The 20,049-nt window shown below is 40.1% G+C and overlaps 1 protein-coding gene across 4 annotated transcripts in view; it reads left to right on the forward strand.

Annotated features, from left to right (window-relative positions):
- Positions 1-20,049, forward strand: part of zdhhc7 (zDHHC palmitoyltransferase 7) — a 66,051-nt gene that overhangs the window by 16,086 nt on the left and 29,916 nt on the right. For 3 of the 4 annotated variants that reach the window (XM_078400757.1, XM_078400753.1, XM_078400756.1), the window contains exons 2-4: positions 9,633-9,702; positions 11,348-11,669; positions 19,684-19,808. In XM_078400757.1, the coding sequence (XP_078256883.1) occupies positions 11,364-11,669; positions 19,684-19,808 (431 nt within the window). In that variant the 5' untranslated portion in view covers positions 9,633-9,702; positions 11,348-11,363. Of the gene's footprint in view, positions 1-9,632; positions 9,703-11,182; positions 11,219-11,347; positions 11,670-19,683; positions 19,809-20,049 lie in introns of all 4 variants that reach the window. The other variant, XM_078400755.1, reaches the window with a different exon arrangement.

The raw sequence follows: 20,049 nt of genomic DNA on the forward strand, positions 1-20,049 counted from the left end.
TCCAGTTGCCTCTCCAGTTTCCCAACACAATCCTTCAAGAGCTGAATCTGGACACACCTTCCACACCTGCCGGAGGCACCAGTGGTGTCCCTGACCTCCCACATCCTGCAAACAACACATCGACTTGGCTTACCTGTCATTTCCTTACAGCGTCTCACCTTCTCCAACGTTTGGCATGGCTTCCACCCTCAGCCTCCTCGCCAAAGACTCGCACTTCCCTCAACAAGGCTGCGTCCCTCAACAGGCTGTTCCCCTAGAGGAAGCCTTGCTTATTATTAGCTGTTAAATTGACTAATTAGCTAACTTCCCAATTTGCGAATTTAATTGCTCAGCCAATCCCCGCACTCATTCCTTCACTTGCCGCTCCTCTGCCGTCCTTGAAGATATGTCTTAAACCTTCTTTGCCTGTGACTCACCTACTTCCAGCCAATACTCGCTCTCGTTGCTGCTTCTCTCCGACCTTCTCAGACCAGTCTTACTGTCTCCAATTGCATTTTATCACTGTTTTCTTTGTTGGTACCTTTTCCCAGCTGATAATAATCTATTCTACATTTTCCTTGATCTCCATTCACTTTGCCCTGTTCTCACACCTTGACACTTCCTTATCTATGTATCTCTCTCTCCCCTGACGTCAGTCTGAAGAAGAGTCTTGACCTGAAAAATGTCACCCAATCCTTCTCACCAGAGATACTGCTTGTCCCGCTGAGTTACTCCAGCTTTTTGTGTCTATAACTGTGGTAAAGATGAGTTCAAAGGTAAAGAAAAACTGCTGCAGGAACTGTTCAGGCCTAAGTGATGAAGTTGTCATTGATGTAAATGGGAAGAGGATGGGAAGAAAGGATTGAGTACAATTTTTCTAAAATAACTCATTGGATATGTGATATTAGAAAAAGCTTTTGGGTTTATTGAATTTTCTGTTTCGTATTCTCGTGGAAACGAGAGGTCATCCTGCCCCTTGTGCCTTTTTTGCTATTTTGTTTGATTTCAACTCTTCACTTACCTAGTCCTATATCTTCTTATAAATTTTATACCGAAAAAATGTTGATCTTAACTCTAAGGGTGTCATTTGACTGAATGTTGGCATTGTTTCTGAGAAACAAGTTTCAGATTTTGCCATTATTTGTATGGTCCACAATTGTTTCTGTACTTTTTTAAAGGTTATTACTTTTTCTGCAGAGTCCCGCTAGAATAAATAATTTCTCTTTACCCACTCTATTGAATTCCTTAAAGACGAATTAAAAGAGTCTGATTTGGCCCCCGCATGGCTTTCTATTTTCAAAAGTATTTTTGTCAAGTTACTGTTACTTGGCTTCATTATTTGACCCTTTATAAATACAATACAATACAATACAATACAATATATCTTTATTGTCATTGTACAGGGGTACAACGAGATTGGGAATGCACCTCCCATACGATAGCTAGTCAGTATTAATTTAAACAACCCAATGAAACAAATTAGAACAGTTTTAAACCAGAATAATGTGCAAGTAGATCTGTGCCGGTTCACTGTGCGATGTGACCATCCGGCTCAGCAGGACCGGTTCATAGCAGCTATGGCCCTGGGGATGAAGCTGTTCCTGAGTCTGGAGGTGCGGGCGTAGAAGGCCTTGTATCATCTGCCCGATGGTAGAAGTTCGAACAGACTGTTGCAGTGGTGTGAAGAGTCTTTGTGGATGCTGGTGCATTTTCTGAGGCATCGTGTGTTGTAGATGCCCTCCAAGGCTGGTAGCTGTGTGTTGCTATTATTGGTAGCTATTATTGTGCATTTGGACTGTTTTCCACCAAGGCCAATCTATATTTCTTGTGATTTGGTGACCAAACATGATGCCCTTTAGGTGAGCACTGATTGTAGTATAGTTTCTTAATTATTATTAATTAATTGTATGACAAAGCAATATAGGCAACAAAAAAACATTTGTTATGTCGCAACTTGTACAAGGGCCGAGTAATACAGTACATCTTTTGTTTAAAGGAGCTTGTTGTACAGCTGCCACAATGTCAAAATTCTGTTATTATATACCAAATAAAATAATCTGCCATAATGTCATAATTCTGTTATAACTCATAAAAGAAATTGCCTATGCAATAATATATCTTGTAGCACAGAACTGCAGATGCTGATTTAAACCAAAAATAGACTGCCCTCTGACTTTCCCTCCTTGCGACCAATCCAGCTGTGCCTAGCATGTCACTTCTCGCAGCATAGGATAGAAACATGGAAAAATAGGTGCAGGAGTAGGCCATTCGGCCCTTCGAGCCAGCACCACCATTCAATATTATCAAGGCTGATCGTCTAAAATCAGTACCCCGTTCCTGAAATTTCCCCATATCCCATGATTTCTTTAGCCCTAAGAACTAAATCTAACTCTTTCTTGAAACCATCCAGTGAATTGGCCTCCACTGCCTTCGGTGGCAGAGAATTCCACAAATTCACAAGAAAATAAGATGACATATAATTTGTTGGTTGGAAATACCTTTGACATTGTTACATAATCTTTAGGGAGTACTTTTAATATCTACAAATCCTAATGTTTTGGGAAGATTGCTATTTAAATTTAATATAATTGAACAGCACTTTCGGAAAATGCCTGTCTTGTCAATGTTGATTTCACTGAGGTGGGCAGTCGCACTGCTTTCCTCGTATGGGTTGATGATGGGAGGTGGCAAATTTAGTGCGTTAATGCTGCCCTCTGACTTTCCCTCCTTGCGACCAATCCAGCTGTGCCTAGCATGTCACTTCCCGCAGCATAGGATAGAAACATGGAAAAATAGGTGCAGGAGTAGGCCATTCGGCCCTTCGAGCCAGCACCACCATTCAATATTATCAAGGCTGATCGTCTAAAATCAGTACCCCGTTCCTGAATTTTCCCCATATCCCATGATTTCTTTAGCCCTAAGAACTAAATCTAACTCTTTCTTGAAACCATCCAGTGAATTGGCCTCCACTGCCTTCGGTGGCAGAGAATTCCACAAATTCACAACTCTCTGGGTGATGAAGTTTTTCCTCACCTCAGTCCTAAATCGCCTACCCTTTATTCTTAAACTGACCCCTGATTCAGGATTCCCCCAACATCGGGAACATTTTTCTTGCATCTAGCCTATACCGATTCTACTGCATCCAAGCTAATGTCTCTCCTTGCTAATGCATTAATCTCCTCTTTAACCAACAATGCCACCCCACCTCCTCTTCCTTTCTGTCTATCCTTCCTGAAAATCGAATACTCCTGCATGTTTAGCTCCAAGCTTTGGTCACCCTGAAGTTATGTTTCCGTAATTCCAACTATATCATATCCCTTAACTACTAACTGCACATTTAATTCATCCACCTTATTACGAATGCTCCTCGCATTGAGGCACAAAGCTTTCAGGTTTGTTTTTCTTATCTTCCTTCTACCTTTTGCTTCTGTCCTCCTTTTATGTCCCTCTGTCTCCTTGCAATGGTTCCCATCCTCCTGCCCTGTTAGTTTAAACATGACCTTTCCTACACTCTCTTTCCCGTTAACTGCACACATACGCTTCCACGTTGTTGACTCCAGCCCCCCACTGCTCAGTTTAAACCCACCCGTGTAGCACTAGCAAACCTGCCCACCCTCTTCGTCTTTCTGCATTTGGACTGCTTGCTCTGGAGTTATTCTCACTCACCTGGCAGGCAAGCCTTTCAATCAGAACTGCTGACACAACGGATTATGAAATGCTACAGTACATGAGGATATGACACATGGGTTTTCCATTTAGAAATCTGCCCTTCCCTATTTCTTCTTATGTTGCTCAGCCCAGCGAATATCTAGGTTTAAGAATTTAGACAATAGACAATAGGTGCAGGAGTAGGCCATTCGGCCCTTTGAGCCAGCACCACCATTCAATGTGATCATGGCTGATCATTCTCAATCAGTACCCCGTTCCTGCCTTCTCCCCATACCCCCTGACTGCTATCCTTAAGAGCTCTATCTAGCTCTCTCTTGAATGCATTCAGAGACTTGGCCTCCACTGCCTTCAGATGCAGTGAATTCCACAGATTTACAACTCTCTGACTGAAAAAGTTTTTCCTCATCTCCGTTCTAAATGGCCTACCCCTTATTCTTAAACTGTGGCCCCTGGTTCTGGACTCCCCCAACATTGGGAACATGTTTCCTGCCTCTAACGTGTCCAACCCCTTAATAATCTTATATGTTTCGATAAGATCCCCTCTCATCTTTCTAAATTCCAGTGTATACAAGCCTAGCCTTTCTGCGTAGTTATTCTGTATGCATGTCTCTTTATGTCCGAACAAGTTTGACCCAGATTATTTCTTCTGCAAAATATGAAAATGTTCATTTTTGTCTGATACTGATTTCCCAAAATTGAAGCATTGTAGAAAAAACAGGAAACGAATCTACAAAGTTTATTTTGCATTTTTTGAAGTTAATTTATTTAGGACAAATGAATTGACAGCAAACAAATGAGTTTATACATAATAATAATAATAATAATAATAAGCATTTATTTTATATAGCGCCTTATCGGGTGCTCAAAGCGCTTTACAAAAACAATCAACATAAAAACAAACAGACAAACTATCCTAACGGAAAAGCGGCGAATAAACAACGCCAGCGTCCTCTCACGTCAGGGTCCGGCAGTAGACAACAAAAAGCACAGGACACACAGATACAATTTTTACACAAACAGCCATCACAGCAATCGCCATCACAGCGATTGCTCCAGGCATACCCTCACTGTGATGAAAGGCAAAGTCTTATCTCCTCCTCATTCTTCTCCCGTGGTGCCACGAGGTGATCGAGGCTCCCAACTTTTTGAAGCCCATACATACATGCATCCAAACATGGGTCTTGCAGTCTAAAGAATGTTTTACCATTGTTGGTAGACTTTCTAAAGCGAAAGTACCATAATGTGGTGATGATGGTATCCAACTAGCATTTTAAGAAATTCTAGGTTTCAAGGCCACCCTGCTAAATTAAGTTTAATACATTTGTTAGTTTTGTGGACTTGCAATCTAGAAAATTACCATGGATGTGGCTGTAATTGAATTAGCTCAACAACTGAACATATGGGAGATCTTGACTATTTATGGCTCTACTCCACACTACTATCTTGACTTCCAGTAGTTTGTCATCCAAATCAATGGCAAAACTGCTGTCAGATTTTGCCAATCACTCTCCTCGGACTCATTGAGATATTGGAAGTTGTTGGGACTTCAAGGTTTCAAGGTCAGTTTATTGTCACATGTACTAATTAAGGTACAGTGAAATTTGAGTTGCCATACTAAGTGAAAAGCAACAAGACACACAACTACATAAAAGTTAACATAAACAACCACCAAAGTGGATTCGACATTCCTCAGTGATTGGAAGGTAATAAAGTTCAATCTACTTCCTCTTTGTAGTCCCGCTGTCGGGGCAGTTAAGCCATCCGCAGTCGGGGCGATCAAAACCCCCGCAGCCGACGATCGAAGACCCTGTCAGGGTGATCGAAACTCCCGCATTGGGGCAGTTGAAACTCTCTCCGCGGCATGGAGCTCCTGAGTCGGCCTCTTCTTACCAGAGACTTCACTATGTTAAAGTCCACAGACCCGGCAGTTGGAGCTTCGATCCCCGGCAAAGGGATCGCAAGTTCCGCGATGTTAAAGTCCCGCAGAGTCCTGCTGCTTGGATAAATGCTGGACCAAACCTACCATCTGAAACGAGGAACTCTCAAGATCCGATAGCAAACGTTCTTCAGCATCAAGCAGCCTTATAGAACATGGGTAGTTCTAATAAGGTGCACAATATGGCCACTTAATGTAATTCAGACCTGTCTCTGGTTGTTATTGTGGTGACCCAGATCAAACAGTTGCACCATATCAAATCCTGCCTTCGGCACAAAAAGGGCACTTGTCTGATCAGACCACACTATAGCTTATGAATCTTCGATTTAATTTGGAAATTGCTCCAGCCTTACCTAAAAAGTGGTGTCCCTTAGATTTTGAGAGGCAGTCTTGCACCCAATCTTTTTTTTTTGCTAGCTTCAGTGTATCGTTAATTCTAGGAAACCAACATTCGCATTTTATTTTCTAACCTTGACGGTTGGCTTATAGCCAACTGTTCCATCAGCTATTTTCTAACATTAAACATTTAACTAGTGTTTGAATAGTGGATTTGTTCCTAATTACATGGATATAGCTGCATATCTCTTGCTTGCTGGGTGACGAGCCAACAAATTAGTTTTATAATGTTAAATGTTTTTAGGATTAGATAACAATGCTATATAAAATGCAATCAATTTGATGTAGTCTATTTAAACCGACTATTGTCTATGATTAGTCATTTTTATTCCATCCAACTTTCCAGCTGTGTTTTAAAACTTAATGTTGAATAAAACAGAAAGCCCTAAGAATTGTCGCTCTCATCTGATTAATCCTCTAAATCTTAATCCAGCTCTGTTAAAATGCATTGCAGATTACTTTAAATGGGGAACAGTGGTAGATTGAATATGAGTTAGCATTTGTACTCGCAAAGCCCAAAAAAATGGAAATCAAAATTACTTTCTGCTAGGTGTGGATGACTAAGCATTTATCAATTTCCTCCACAATTTCTGGAATATTTAAATTTCCTTTGAGCTTGGTGACTTAATTTGGTGCAACTTTACAATTTTAGAAACAAAAATTAGTGTGGTTCCAGTCGTTCATTGTGGGTTTTACTTTTCAGATTCATTAGTGTGGATGTTAACAAGAGTGCTCAGAAGAACAGCTACAGGGTATATATTCCCTGGCATTAAAATTGGCCCAAAGCATTTTGTAGGCCCAAACAAACACAATTTGGCAGTGGGTCACCTAAGGAGTTATTAAGGCAAATGGCTGAAGCTTGGTCAAGAAGAGACATTTGGAGAGCAAAATCTCAGGGTTTATACTTGCCAAGAGACCATTTTTTTTGCAAATAACTCACAGGCTTCGTGGACTGGAAGTTATTGCAGGGTTAGAAAAGGACAAAATCATGGTGGGTGTGAAAACAAGAAGGAAATTTTACAAAGTAAATGCACATCGCAATGAATAGAGGAAGTGTGGTGTGTGTTTATCACACCACAGAGTCTTGAATAGCCCCACTCAATGAAAGATAGAATAAGGAAGGTCAGTCAACAGTGCATTAGTATAATCAATTTGAGGAGTACGAAATATAGATGAAGGTTTCGCCAGCAGATGAACGAATGTGTAGGTACCAACAGTTGACATGAAAGAAACGGTTGCTGACTATTTGTTCCTTGGTAATTTGAAATTACGTGCTCTTCCTTTTTTAGTAAGCATTAGGTGTAATACTGAATTTTCTCAAATATGTTTTTTATCTATATATATTACTAAAATTCTGTTTGTTTGTGCATTTTATTAATTGTATATGGTTTGGGGCTTGACACAGCCAAAACGGTACACGATAGCGTGACAATTTTAGGCCCACCCTACTCACCATTCCCCCGTGCTCTCAATAAACCCACTTTGTTACTTTTATAAACTTTAATAAATGCGCTTCCCCCCCCGAGGACCGGCGCCCGTCTCGGCGTGCCCCGCGCTTGACCTTCCTCCCGCGGTGCAGTGAGTGGCAGAGGCTGCGGCAGAAGATCCACAAGATGGCCTTCCCCGCCGATCGCAGCCGAGCTGCAGGAGAGGCTTCTGCTCCATGCCCGGCCCACAGGAGAAATGGGGCCGAGGTCAGTGCCTTCTCCCTGTCCACTCTCGCCCACCCACGACCCTGGGAGACACTCCCCGCCCAGCAATGGGCCCCATGCAGTCAGGAGATGCTTTGACTCCATGCCCGGCCCGGAGGAGAGGCCCGCAAGAGAAACGGCCGAGATCACTGCTTTTCCCTGTCCCCCCTTGCCCGCCCACAGCCATGAGGCATTCCCCACCCGGCAACGGCTCCACAGTTGGGCTGAGGGGGGAGCGAGTGGAGGGGGCGGGGTAGGGATGGTGGAGGGGGGGAGAGGGGAGGGATGGCAGAATGGGCAGGATGGGGGAGGGATGGCAGAATGGGCAGGATGGGGGAGGGAGGGAGAGGGGAGGAGAGGAGAGGAGAGGAGAGGAGAGGAGAGGAGAGGAGAGGAGAGGAGAGGAGAGGAGAGGAGAGGAGAGGAGAGGAGAGGAGAGGAGAGGAGAGGGTGCTACACCAATGCAGGAGAGGTTTGGACCCAACGGGTCCACTTGCTGTAGTGTGATTTTAAAATCTAATTGCCTGGTTATCAACAAATAACTAAAATTAGAATAACCTTACAAGATCAATGGATGAATATTACTTCACCATTATTGTATAATAATTGGTGGTTTCAATCAAAGATACTAGAGGAACAAGATGGACCACTCCATTGAAATCACCTACTGAAGTGTAGTATGCAAAGGAGCCATTTTAGTAGGCAAAATCCGCCGTCCGTTATGCCTCTCGCAGTGTAATCAGTGTTTTGGGGGAACAGTATGTGTGATGATACCATAAAAATGCAGAATATATCTCATCTATCAATTCACAAATTTTTGTTATTTTTAAAAAAAATGGTTCTGCAAGTTTCTGCCTACTAAAATGGCACTGTGACATACTACGGTTTTTCGGGTCGAGTGGTTTATCTTGTTCCTCTAGTATCTCTGGTTTCAATTCAGCCATATTTAATCAGTCAGATTTTACTGTTTATGTGGCAAGAACCATTTTTCGGTCAAGAACCATTTTTCTGCTTCTCCTGTAGAATTAATTTCTACCCATGAGGGGAAAATAGGTTACATTCTTTTACAGCAGAGTTGAAATAATTAGTTTTATCTGTGTTAGAGGTTTCTTTTCCCCAGTGACTGTATATCCTTGTCAACTGGAAGGAAATGTGGTTTAAGATGACCTTTCCAGACTTATTTTGGATACAGGAGCTTAAATTATAGTTTTGATATTAGACTCTGCATATTGTGGATTAAGAAAAATGAGCTCCCCTACTCTCAAATTGCTCACAAAGAGACATGGTCAGACTATGTCTGTGTGCTGTGTTCTGTGTTTGGATTAATCCAAGAAATGTTATATAAAAACAGAACATGCTGGAACCACTCAACAGTTCACACAGTATCTGTGTGGGAGAAGAACAGTTAATGTTTTGGGCTGATTTTTTTCTACCAACTTTTTCCTTATCTTGAACATGAAATGGAAAATGCCTTTCAGGACTGTTGCTTATGATAGCGATAAAAATATGTTTATCCTAATAGAATCTATGTAAGCAACACTTGCTTTTCCTGATCAGTATTATCACTCCCCCCATACCTCATCAATCAGATGCCCACAATATTATCTAATATTCCCAGTTTCCTGTCACACCATTGTCATTTTGCATAATAAATATGCAACACTTTATCTGTCCCCATATGTAAACCACAGCTTCCCCTTTATGCAAAAAAATTGCACAATTGAAATGCAGCGATACCATATATTTTACTCATACAAAGCATTCTTTGGCTGCTTTAAAATGGGACACTCAGCTGGTATTCAACTATTAATCTTTATGATATGTTTGAAAATCACATGATTAAAAGCATTTGCTAACTGAAGAACACAGGGATTCATATTCTGAATAGATCCAAAATTTTGTAAAAAATTCACATCAATTTTAACCAACATATGACTGAATGAAATTTGGGTTTTCTTTAGGTCTTCAGACTAATTTGAAAAAGAGGTTGTGATTTGGAAGCCACTTAATGGAAAAGCTTGAAACATTTAGGTAAGATGTTATTTTTAATGTTCTATTTGCCAAACAGTAGGAACAAGTTTAATGACTAAATTGATGTACCATTCTTTGCTACTTAGGGAAATTAAATGGTGGATATGATCAGATAATACAAAACTCAAGAGTTTAGCATTAAATCAGAACCTTTGTCCAAATAAGTCAAAACTTTTTCATTTGGGAAGTTAAAAATACATGTGGATGTAATGTTAAGGACCATGGCTCATGTAATCATCTCCATGCGGGTTGCAGGTGCTAATATTGGATATAAAGCAGTTAGAAACAATAAATCAATTACTTTTAAAAACATGTCATATTCAAGATTTGAAATCACCTTAGCTTATTTTTTTAAAATAATTCTTCAATATTCTTAAAACAATGGGTAAACATTAGATTTCAGCTTATTTTTTTCATCTGGTACAAAGAGAAACCAGTTAATTTAGGACTCTTTTATGTCTGAGGACCCCTGTATGTATGTATGTATGTATGTATATATATAAATAAATATATATATATATATATATATATATATATATATATATATATATATATATATATATATATATTTAGCAGCTCTCTCCAAAGACATGCCATTTTTAAGTTAGTTCTAGTACTTATTCTGTTTTTTCCCTTGTGTTTTCACTTCTCTGCACATTTACTTCTCAGCTATTCGCTTTGGAGCCAATTCTCACTCTTTTTAACTTACTTGGTTAACTTGAATATTTATTTACTTTGTAGCATACAGCATATATATTGAAAGAGTGTTGATGTGCAAATAAAAATAAAATTCATTAGTCTCGACAATCTGTCAGTCCAGCACCGTTAAAGACGCGATTATGTTCAATTATCATAGTTTTGCTTGAAAAGGGAAGCGTTCCTGAATTGTTGATTAAAACTACTTTAAATTGGAACCAGTAAATCCGAAAATTGCAAATACTGGAAATTTGAAACTAAAACAGAAAATGTTGGGAAATCTCAGTAGGGAAGGTAGCCTCCGTGGAAGATAAACACAAAAAACTGGGGTAACTCAGTGGGACAGGCAGCATCTCTGGAGAGAAGGAATGGTTGACGTTTCGGGTCGAAAACCTTAGCACCTGCAGTTCTTTCCTACACACATAGCCTCTGTGGAAGGGTCTTTTGAGGCGATGGCATTATTTCTCTGTTCATAGATACTGCCTGGCCTGCTGACAGTTTGATTTGTCTGTGTCTGATGAATAAAGTAATAAGCACTAATGAAATGAGGAATTAAATTGCATCAGAAGGCTGATGTGAGAAAAGTACTGTTTATTATATTATTTAAAAAGAATTATAATTTAACTTGCAACAATGTTATGGATAGGACAGATTTAGATGGACTTGGGCCAAATGCGGGCAGGTGGGACTAATGTAGATGGGGCATCTTGGTCGGCATGGGCAAGTTGGGCTGAAGGACCTGTTTCCACGCTGCATGACTCTTAGTTATGATATTTATTTTCAGAAATGATAATTTAAGACGGAAGTTTAACCGTGCAGAGTAAGTGCAGTTTATGATTATCCAGAACAATATAAGTACATTATTTTACATTTTTTTAAAAAGAGCTACACTTACTATATTAAGTAGTAAATGTTGCCATTTATTTTATTTATGTCTCTTTTGCAATAGATGAGACCGACAGATCATGCAGTCAACGGGGCATCGATTCCGGGATGTTGACCACCATCCTTTGCTGAGTTCCGAAGATGACTTTGAATGCTCGTCTGCCAATGTGGAACCAGTGAACCGAATCTGGTTTATTAACGATGCATGTGGATTGATTTGCGCTGTCATAACTTGGCTCCTGGTTTTATACGCAGACTTTGTTGTGACTTTTGTAATGCTGCTGCCTCCCAAGGACTACTGGTACTCACTGATAAATGGCATTGTTTTTAACTGTCTGGCGGTGCTGGCTCTTTCATCCCATCTGAGAGCAATGTTGACAGATCCAGTAAGTGCATATCAAATATTTTTAAATATTTAGCAGCAGTTAAGTTCAATTGCTGATCCATTCAGTGAGATGGGTATCTACAGCTGGTCAAGGAGGTGCTGTTTCTGATGTGTGTTGACTTCATTAATCTCTGCCAAGCCAAGACAATATTGGGGGGCACATTAAAATCAATGTCAATTAAAGAGGAAAACAGGCCAATGTTTACGACTTTTCTTTGATGGTCCAGACACTGTAGTTAGTGCACTTTTTTATTTCCACAAGTCAAAGACAGAGACTTGTGTGGGTTCCAATGTTCAGAAATCTGTTGCATGTCTGTATTCATAGATTTTAAATGACTCTTTCAGCATGTGCCATGGGGTAAGGAGTCAGAAGGATATTGATGATTTCACGCCGAGAAGTGGGTTATTGATGTAAAATAAAAGCCAGTTTCTTTTTTCAACTCTCGCAGATTCTTGTTTTGTTAATTTTTGGAGTTCTGGGAATTGCTGTCAAGACTACCATTTATTGCCTGTACCTAGTTGTCCTCAAGAAAGTGGTTTGTCTGCTGCAGTCCTTTTTGTGACAGGATTCTCATGGAGCTCTTGTGGAGGAAGTAAGGATGATGATGAAAGTGTGTGATATATTTACAAGCAGGGTTAGTATGTTACTTGGAGCGGAACCTGAAGATGGTAGTGATGTCGCCCAACTGAAGCAAGTGACTGCAGCTGCTGGAGTCTTGAGCAAAGAAGAAAGTATTGGAGGGTCTGAAGAAGGGTCTCGACCCGAAAGGTCACCCATTCCTTCTCTCCAGAGATGCTGCCTGTCCCGCTGAATTACTCCAGCATTTTGTGTCTACCTTCGATTTAAACCAGCATCTGCAGTTCTTTCCTACACAAAGTGTTGGAGGAACTCGGCAGATCAGGCAACAAAGGGAATGGACAAATGGCGCTTTGGATTGAGATCCCTCTTCAGACTGAGGAAGGGACAGACCCTTGAAATGTCATCTGTCCATTCTCTGTACAGTTGTTGCCTGACCCGCCGAGTTCCTCTTGCACTTTGTTTTTTGTTGATGATTGGATTTGGGTTTAGTTTACTTCAGTTTAGAGATACGGTGCATAAACAGGCTCTTCGGCCCACCAGGTCTGTGCCGACCAGTGATCCCCGCAATTAAAACAATCCCAATATGGACACTTTTTACATTTACCAAGCCAATTAACCTACAAACCTGTACATCTTTGGAGTGTGGGAGGAAATCGAAGATCTCGGAGAAAACCCATGCAGGTCACGGAAGAACATACAAACTCCGTACAGACAGCACCCGTAGTCGGGATCGAACCTGGGTCTCCAGCGCTGCATTCTCTGTAAGGCAGCAATACCGCTGCGCCACCGTGACACCGGTTTTGTTTGGATTTGGAGTACTGTTGAAGTATCCTGGTTATTGATGCCACATACTGCTGCCACTATGTGTCAAAGGTGGAGAGAATAAATGTATGAAAATGTTCTTTTTTTGGGTCATTTTTGGCGTGTTTAGAAAGTATGTGTTAATGTTCTCTGGTTTGTTTTATTTGGGTGGGGGTCAGGGGAAACATTTTTTCAATCTCTAACCTTGCTGGAGATGCAATTGTTTTCCGGTTTGTACCTCCGGTCGCCCTGCAGCCTAACATAATGGAGCTGGAGGCCTTGCTCGGGACTGATTTGGGCCCCACCGTGGGGCCGTGGACTTACCATCGGAGCTGACTCCTTGCCTGGGATCGACGCTCCAACCGCGGCCTGCGGCCTTTAACATCAAGGAGCTCGCAGTCACGGGTTGAGACCGATGCCGGGAAGCTCCAAAAGCCGCACAACGTTGACTAGCCCCATCCCGGGGTAGATCACCCAGTGCGGGGGTGCTGAGATTACCCTCCTGATGCAGGAGCTTGATCGCCCTGACGAGGAAGGTCTGCCACCGGCTACGGGAATCAAGATCGCCCCGTCAACGGAAGGTTAGAGGCCCCCCAACCGCTGGAGGACAAAGAAGGGAGAGATTGAACTTTTTTTCGCCTTCCATCACAGTGAGGAATACGGAGGAGTTACTGTGGTGGATGTTCATGTTAAAATGTATTTTGTGTGTTCTGTTGCTTTTTATTGGTATGACTGTATGGCAAATGAAATTCCTCGTATATTGCAAAACATACTTGGCTAATAAAGTATGATTATGATTATTATGATAATGTGGTGAAGACTTTGTCTTGGGTGGTGTTGAACCCCTTGAGTTGGAGCTGCACTCAACCAGCCAAGTAAAAGTATTCCCTGACACTCCCAACTTGTAGTTGATGGAAAGGCCTTGCAATATCAAGAGGTGAGTCACTTGTGACAGGATCATCAGCCACTAATCTTGTGTTCGTTCCACATTAATGGTGAACCTGTGGTGACACCTGGTGGCATCCCAAGGGCACAATGAACCATCGGCTCTAGAGGGCAGCGTCTTGGTGTGGGAGGCGCCAGACACGGGGGCGGTACCTGTGTTGGTATTTACGGCCGGGCAACGCCCTTGACCGGGGGAGTAGTAGGGAGCTGTACTGGAGAGAATAAACACATCTAGTGCGCGCAACCCGTGTCCGATTAGTTTTTGGCTAGACTCCATCTCTTTCCTGCGACAAACCCGTGTTTTATGGCCCATTGTCAGTCTAAGAGCACAAATCACTATTTAGACCACATGTTTGGTTCATCCGATTAAATGTGAATAAATGACCACTTAGCAGCAATATTGTGTTGTGATATTTTGCAAGGATCTGTGGGTGGAATTTGAGAGAGTACTTAAAGATATGCAGAGTATTGTTTTGCATTTATTTTCATCTGGATGGAGATTTTTTAACTCTGCATATTTCTTTAGAAAACGCTTTCAAAAGAAAGGTTGTCCAGTTTTTAAAATATGAATGTGATCGGTGGGTTTCCTCTCGGTGCTCCGATTTCCTCCCATGTCTCAAAGATGTGCGGGTGTATAGGCCAATTGATCTCTGTTAATTTGGATGCAATAGTGGGATAACATAGAACTAGTGTGAATGGGTGGTTGATGGTCAGCGTGGACCGAAGGAGCTGTTTCCATCCTGTATCTCTAAACTAAATTGATGACCAGAATGATTTCTGCTTTAATAAGGTTCTATAAATTCATTTGAAGCCTATGTTTAAGAAAGTTTTGATTTTTTTTTAATTCTAAGAAGCGGAATACTTTATCCCACTCTTAACAAGAAAACAATTTTAAAACCCTAATTTTGGTCGTTTGTACTAACACAACTTGTGTATTAATATATTTACAGCTATTCACTTATTTAACTGAACAACAAAACTATTAGCTAATATGGAGAATATTCAGCTAAATTATTAAGATGCAATACCAAAGATGTAATGGGTTTTTTAAAGGTTTCCAGTGCAGGAAGCATCATGCATTTCCCACAAACAAATATTTATTCATTTTTGAATTTGAATCACTTGCCACATCAGTTCTCCAGTCAGTGCTACATTAGGAGCCTTGTGTGATTCTCAGATGTGGTTTTAGTCGGCCTGACCTAAGTAATTATTATGTATAGGACAGCTATGTCATTAAATTAAAGATTAACATTAATGTTAGTGTCAAAAGTTGGTATATTGGAAATGAGCCAAAATAAAGTTAATAATTTTTAAATAGAGAAGCTACATTGTTTAGCCCTTTAAGTTCATGATCTTCATGATACAGACTTTCAATTTGTAGTCTTGGAGCAACCTAATATAATCTTGCTGTGAATAAAATTGTCAAAACATTGTAAATTTTCAAAGATGATTTGCTTTTTGCACAAAACATTAAGAGCTGAATGCCCCCAAAAAGATAGAAGACATATCAACATCATTGATAAACACCATCCTTCATGATCCCATCCTTGCTCCATTTTAAAAATATGGAGCAGATTTATCAAAACAGCTTGAAAATCACCTTGAAAATCATTCTGCCAATTTCCTCCCAATTACTCTTTTCCATGTGAATTTGTGGTGATAAATTAATTGATATTAACTATCTCGGCAAATTTCACATGACATTATACAGTGCCCTCCATAATGTTTGAAACAAAGACGCATCATTTATTTATTTGCCTCTGTATTCCACAATTTGAGATTTGTAATAGAAAATATCACATGTGGTTAAAGTGCACGTTGTCAGATTTTATTAAAGGGTATTTTTATACATTTTGGTTTCACCATGTAGAAATTACAGCCGTGTTTATACATAGTCCCCCCATTTCAGGGCACCATAATGTTTGGGACACATGGCTTCACAGGTGTTTGAAATTGCTCAGGTGTGTTTGAATGCCTCCTTAATGCAGGTATAAGAGCGCTCTCAGCATCCAGTCTTTCTTCCAGTCTTTCCATCACCTTTGGAAACTTTTATTGCTGTTTATCAACATGAGAACCAAAGTGGTGTCAATGAAAGTGAAAGAAGCCATTATGAGACTGAGAACCAAGAATAAAACACCAGCCAAACCTTAGGCTTACCAAAATCAACTGTTTGGAACATCATTAAGAAGAAAGAGAGCACTGGTCAGCTTACCAATTGCAACGGGTCTGGCAGGCCAAGGAAGATCTCCACAGCTGATGACAGAAGAATTCTCTCTATATAATAAAGAAAAATCCCCAAACACCTGCCTGACAGATCAGAAACACTCTTCAGGAGTCAGGTGTGGATTTGTCAATGACCACTGTGCGCAGAAGACATCATGAACAGAAATACAGAGACTACACTGCAAGATGCAAACCACTGGTTAGCCGCAAAAATAGGTTGGCCTGGTTACAGTTTGCCAAGAAGTACTTAAAAGAGCAACCACAGTTCTGGAAAAAGGTCTTGTGGACAGATGAGACGACGATTAACTTGTATCAGAGTGATGGCAAGAGCAAAGTATGGATGAGAGAAGGAACTGCCCAAGATCCAAAGCACACCACCTCATCTGTGAAATGGTGGTGGAGGTGTTATGGCCTGGGCATGTATGGCTGCTGAAGGTACTGGCTCACTTATCTTCATTGATGATACAACTACTGATGGTAGTGGCATATTGAATTCTGAAGTGTGCAGACACATCCTATCTGCTCAAGTTCAAACAAATGCCTCAAAACTCATTGGCCGGCGGTTCATTCTACAGCAAGACAATGATCGCAAACATACTGCTAAAGCAACAAAGGAGTTTTTCAAAGCTAAAAAATGGTCAATTCTTGAGTGGCCAAGTCAATCACCTGATCTGAACCCAAATGAGCATGCCTTTTATATGCTGAGGAGAAAACTGAAAGGGACTAGCCCCCAAAACAAACATAAGCTTATTAAGATGGCTACAATACAGGCCTAGCAGAGCATCACCAGAGAAGACACCCAGTAACTGGTGATGTCCATGAATCACAGACTTCAAGCAGTCGTTGCATGCAAAGGATATGCAACAAAATACTAAACATGACTACTTTTATTTGCATGATATTACTGTGTCCCAAACATTATGGTGCCCTGAAATGGGGGGACAATGTATAAACACTGCTGTAATTTCTACATGGTGAAACCAAAATGTATAAAAATGGCCTTAATTAAAATCTGACAATGTGCACCTTAAACTGCATGTGATTTTTTTAAAATTACAAATCTCACATTATGGAGTAAAGAGGCAAATAAATAAATGATAGATGTTTGTCCCAAACATTATGTAGGGCACTGTATGTATTAAACTATCGCTTGGAATATTGATTTAATATGTATGTTGCTAGTTCATTGCAGTTTATTAGGTATGGGCGGCATGGTGGCGCAGCAGTAGAGTTGCTGTCTTACAGCAAATGCAGCGCCGAAGACCCGGGTACGATCACGACTATGGGTGCTTGTCTGTACGGAGTTTGTACATTCTCCCTGTGACCTGCGTGGGTTTTCTCCGAGATCTTCAGTTTCCTCCACACTCCAAAGACGTACAGGTTTGTAGGTTAATTGGCTTGGAAAATGTAAAAATTGTCCCTAGTGGATGTAGGATAGTGTCAATATGTGGGGATCGCTGGTTGGCATGGACCCAGTGGCCTGAAGGGCCTGTTTCCGCACTGTATCTCTAAACTAAACTAAACATTTATTTTGAAAAATAAAATTGAAAATAGTAACTGTGATCACTGTAAATTATATAAAATGCATATATAGAGTTTTTTAAACAAAATAGGGTATAGACTCCTCGATTTGTTTCAATGGAAATAACTATATCAATCATTTATTTTTTAAGTTTAGAATTGGCAATATTTATCAAGAAAATGTGTTTTTAAGATTATTTCAGCATTTAAATTTTAGCACACAAACATCATACATCAATTTGATACTTAAGGAATATCAAGCTGGCAAATCAAATGCTTCGATGTCACTAAGGAAAAATTATTTAAATCTGAAAATTGCACAGTGAAGTTTAGATTAATAAAGAATAAATCTAAATGATTTTGACAATGCATTCAAATTTCTGTAATAAATGCTGAAAAGCTGAAAGTCATTCAAAGGAATGGTAATTGCTGGAGGAAGCTAGAAAGTACTGAGATGCCACCTAAATTGTGATTTTGAAGAAGCAGGCCTTTAACGTAATGGTTAGGATTCTATCACCCCTACCACTTTTTGGTTCTTGGCTGCTATCACAGTCACTCCGGGGTCACTCACTTCCCTCTTGGATGCTTTTGATGTATCTTGACTCCATCTCAATCACTCCCGGGATCTCCAGCATGCCTAAATGTAAGGCCTAAATTTGGTACGGCCTAAATTTTGCTGTCTGTGGAATCTACCCAGTTTATCCAGCAAACCTAACATTGCAGCATTACTACACCAACACTAAAGCCAACCATTACTCCCTGGATTGGAGTAATGAACAGCACTTCATCAAGGGATAAGACGCTTCACTAACATGATAAAATGGCATGGTTAAATGTTTAATACAAAAACGATTTAAGCTATTTCCAAACCTTTTTGCAATGCTGTCACTCATTTGATTCTCAGCCATAATGTTTTGAAACTCATTTCAGCATTTAGATAGGGTATATCATATTTGATCTTCGATAGGGTATATCATATTTGATCTTAAATAATACTTTGTTAATATAAAATAACAACTAAGCAAAAGTGATAATTATTTATAATTTTCCTTCTCAATGAAGCATGCATCTGAGTCTAGATTCCCAGCTGATGAAATACGTAGTAAATTTAGAAAGACATAAAATGATTCATTAAAATTTGCAGAGGTTCTAAGAGTAAAATAATAAAGATGCCTTAAAAGATTTCATGTAAAATTTAGAAAAGATAAAATTATAATGCTTTTCAATTTTCAGCTCCTTTTAAAGGAAGGCTTCAAACCTAGTGAATGCTTTGTTCATTAGGAAAGCTTTATTTTTGAATAGCAAACTTGGAATATTAGAACTATTTTTACTGGAACGTTTAATGAAGGTTTTTTTTTAAAGTTTGATGAAATCGCTGTTTGGAGAGTCGTGTAGCATGGCAAAAAAAATTAAGAAAATTACTAAAAAGTGAGGACATATACAGATATAGAGGTTTCATAAACAAATGAATAATGATGAATAATTAAGCATTTTAAACACTGTCTGTGGTTCAAGCAGTGTGAAAGATACATCTTCTGGATGCGCTGGGCCGCATCCTCAGTGATGTGACCTGGGGTCATGGGGTGTTTCAGGTCTCACAACATTAGGCACCCTCGCCCAGACGACCTAGCCGGGGTTAATCAGGCCCCGACCAGGACCCGCCCACGGATCAGCCCTCTTAATAACTACTCTGCAGAAATCACTGTATCTTTTAAGGAAAATGTATATGCATGTGAAGCATAATAAGAAACAAGAGAATGCTTAAAACTTTTCATTGTTCTAATTGAAAATGCCATAAATATGCTGAAGAAAGCCTTACAATGGAGCTAAAGTTCCATGGTGGAAGGGGAAAACCTATATCTTTAGTTCACTTTGTATTGCTTCATATGATTGTCTTGTTTAGTTATCGTTTATGTGTGAACACTTTTGTGGTTTCTTTCCACAGGGTGCTGTGCCTAAAGGCAATGCCACAAAAGAGTATATGGAGAATCTGCAGCTGAAACCAGGGGAGGTCATCTATAAGTGCCCAAAATGTTGCAGTATTAAGCCAGAGCGAGCTCACCATTGCAGGTATAGAAGAGCATCATTTATACTTACGCTTCCAGTGCAATTATGATTAATGTGCCTGATCGTTCTGTAAGAGTAGTACTATTGAAAGTGAGGTTAATAATGGTTGAACTATTGCAAAATTTATTTCACATTAATGAGCAACTATTTACCTTCAAATAATCATAGTTTATTTGTTTGGTGTTGCATTCAAAGTTAACATCAATTTTGTGTGAGTCGAGTTGATTTATAGCAACAGAGCAGT

This window comes from Rhinoraja longicauda, chromosome 6, assembly GCF_053455715.1.
Source record: "Rhinoraja longicauda isolate Sanriku21f chromosome 6, sRhiLon1.1, whole genome shotgun sequence".
Lineage (NCBI taxonomy): Eukaryota > Metazoa > Chordata > Chondrichthyes > Rajiformes > Arhynchobatidae > Rhinoraja > Rhinoraja longicauda.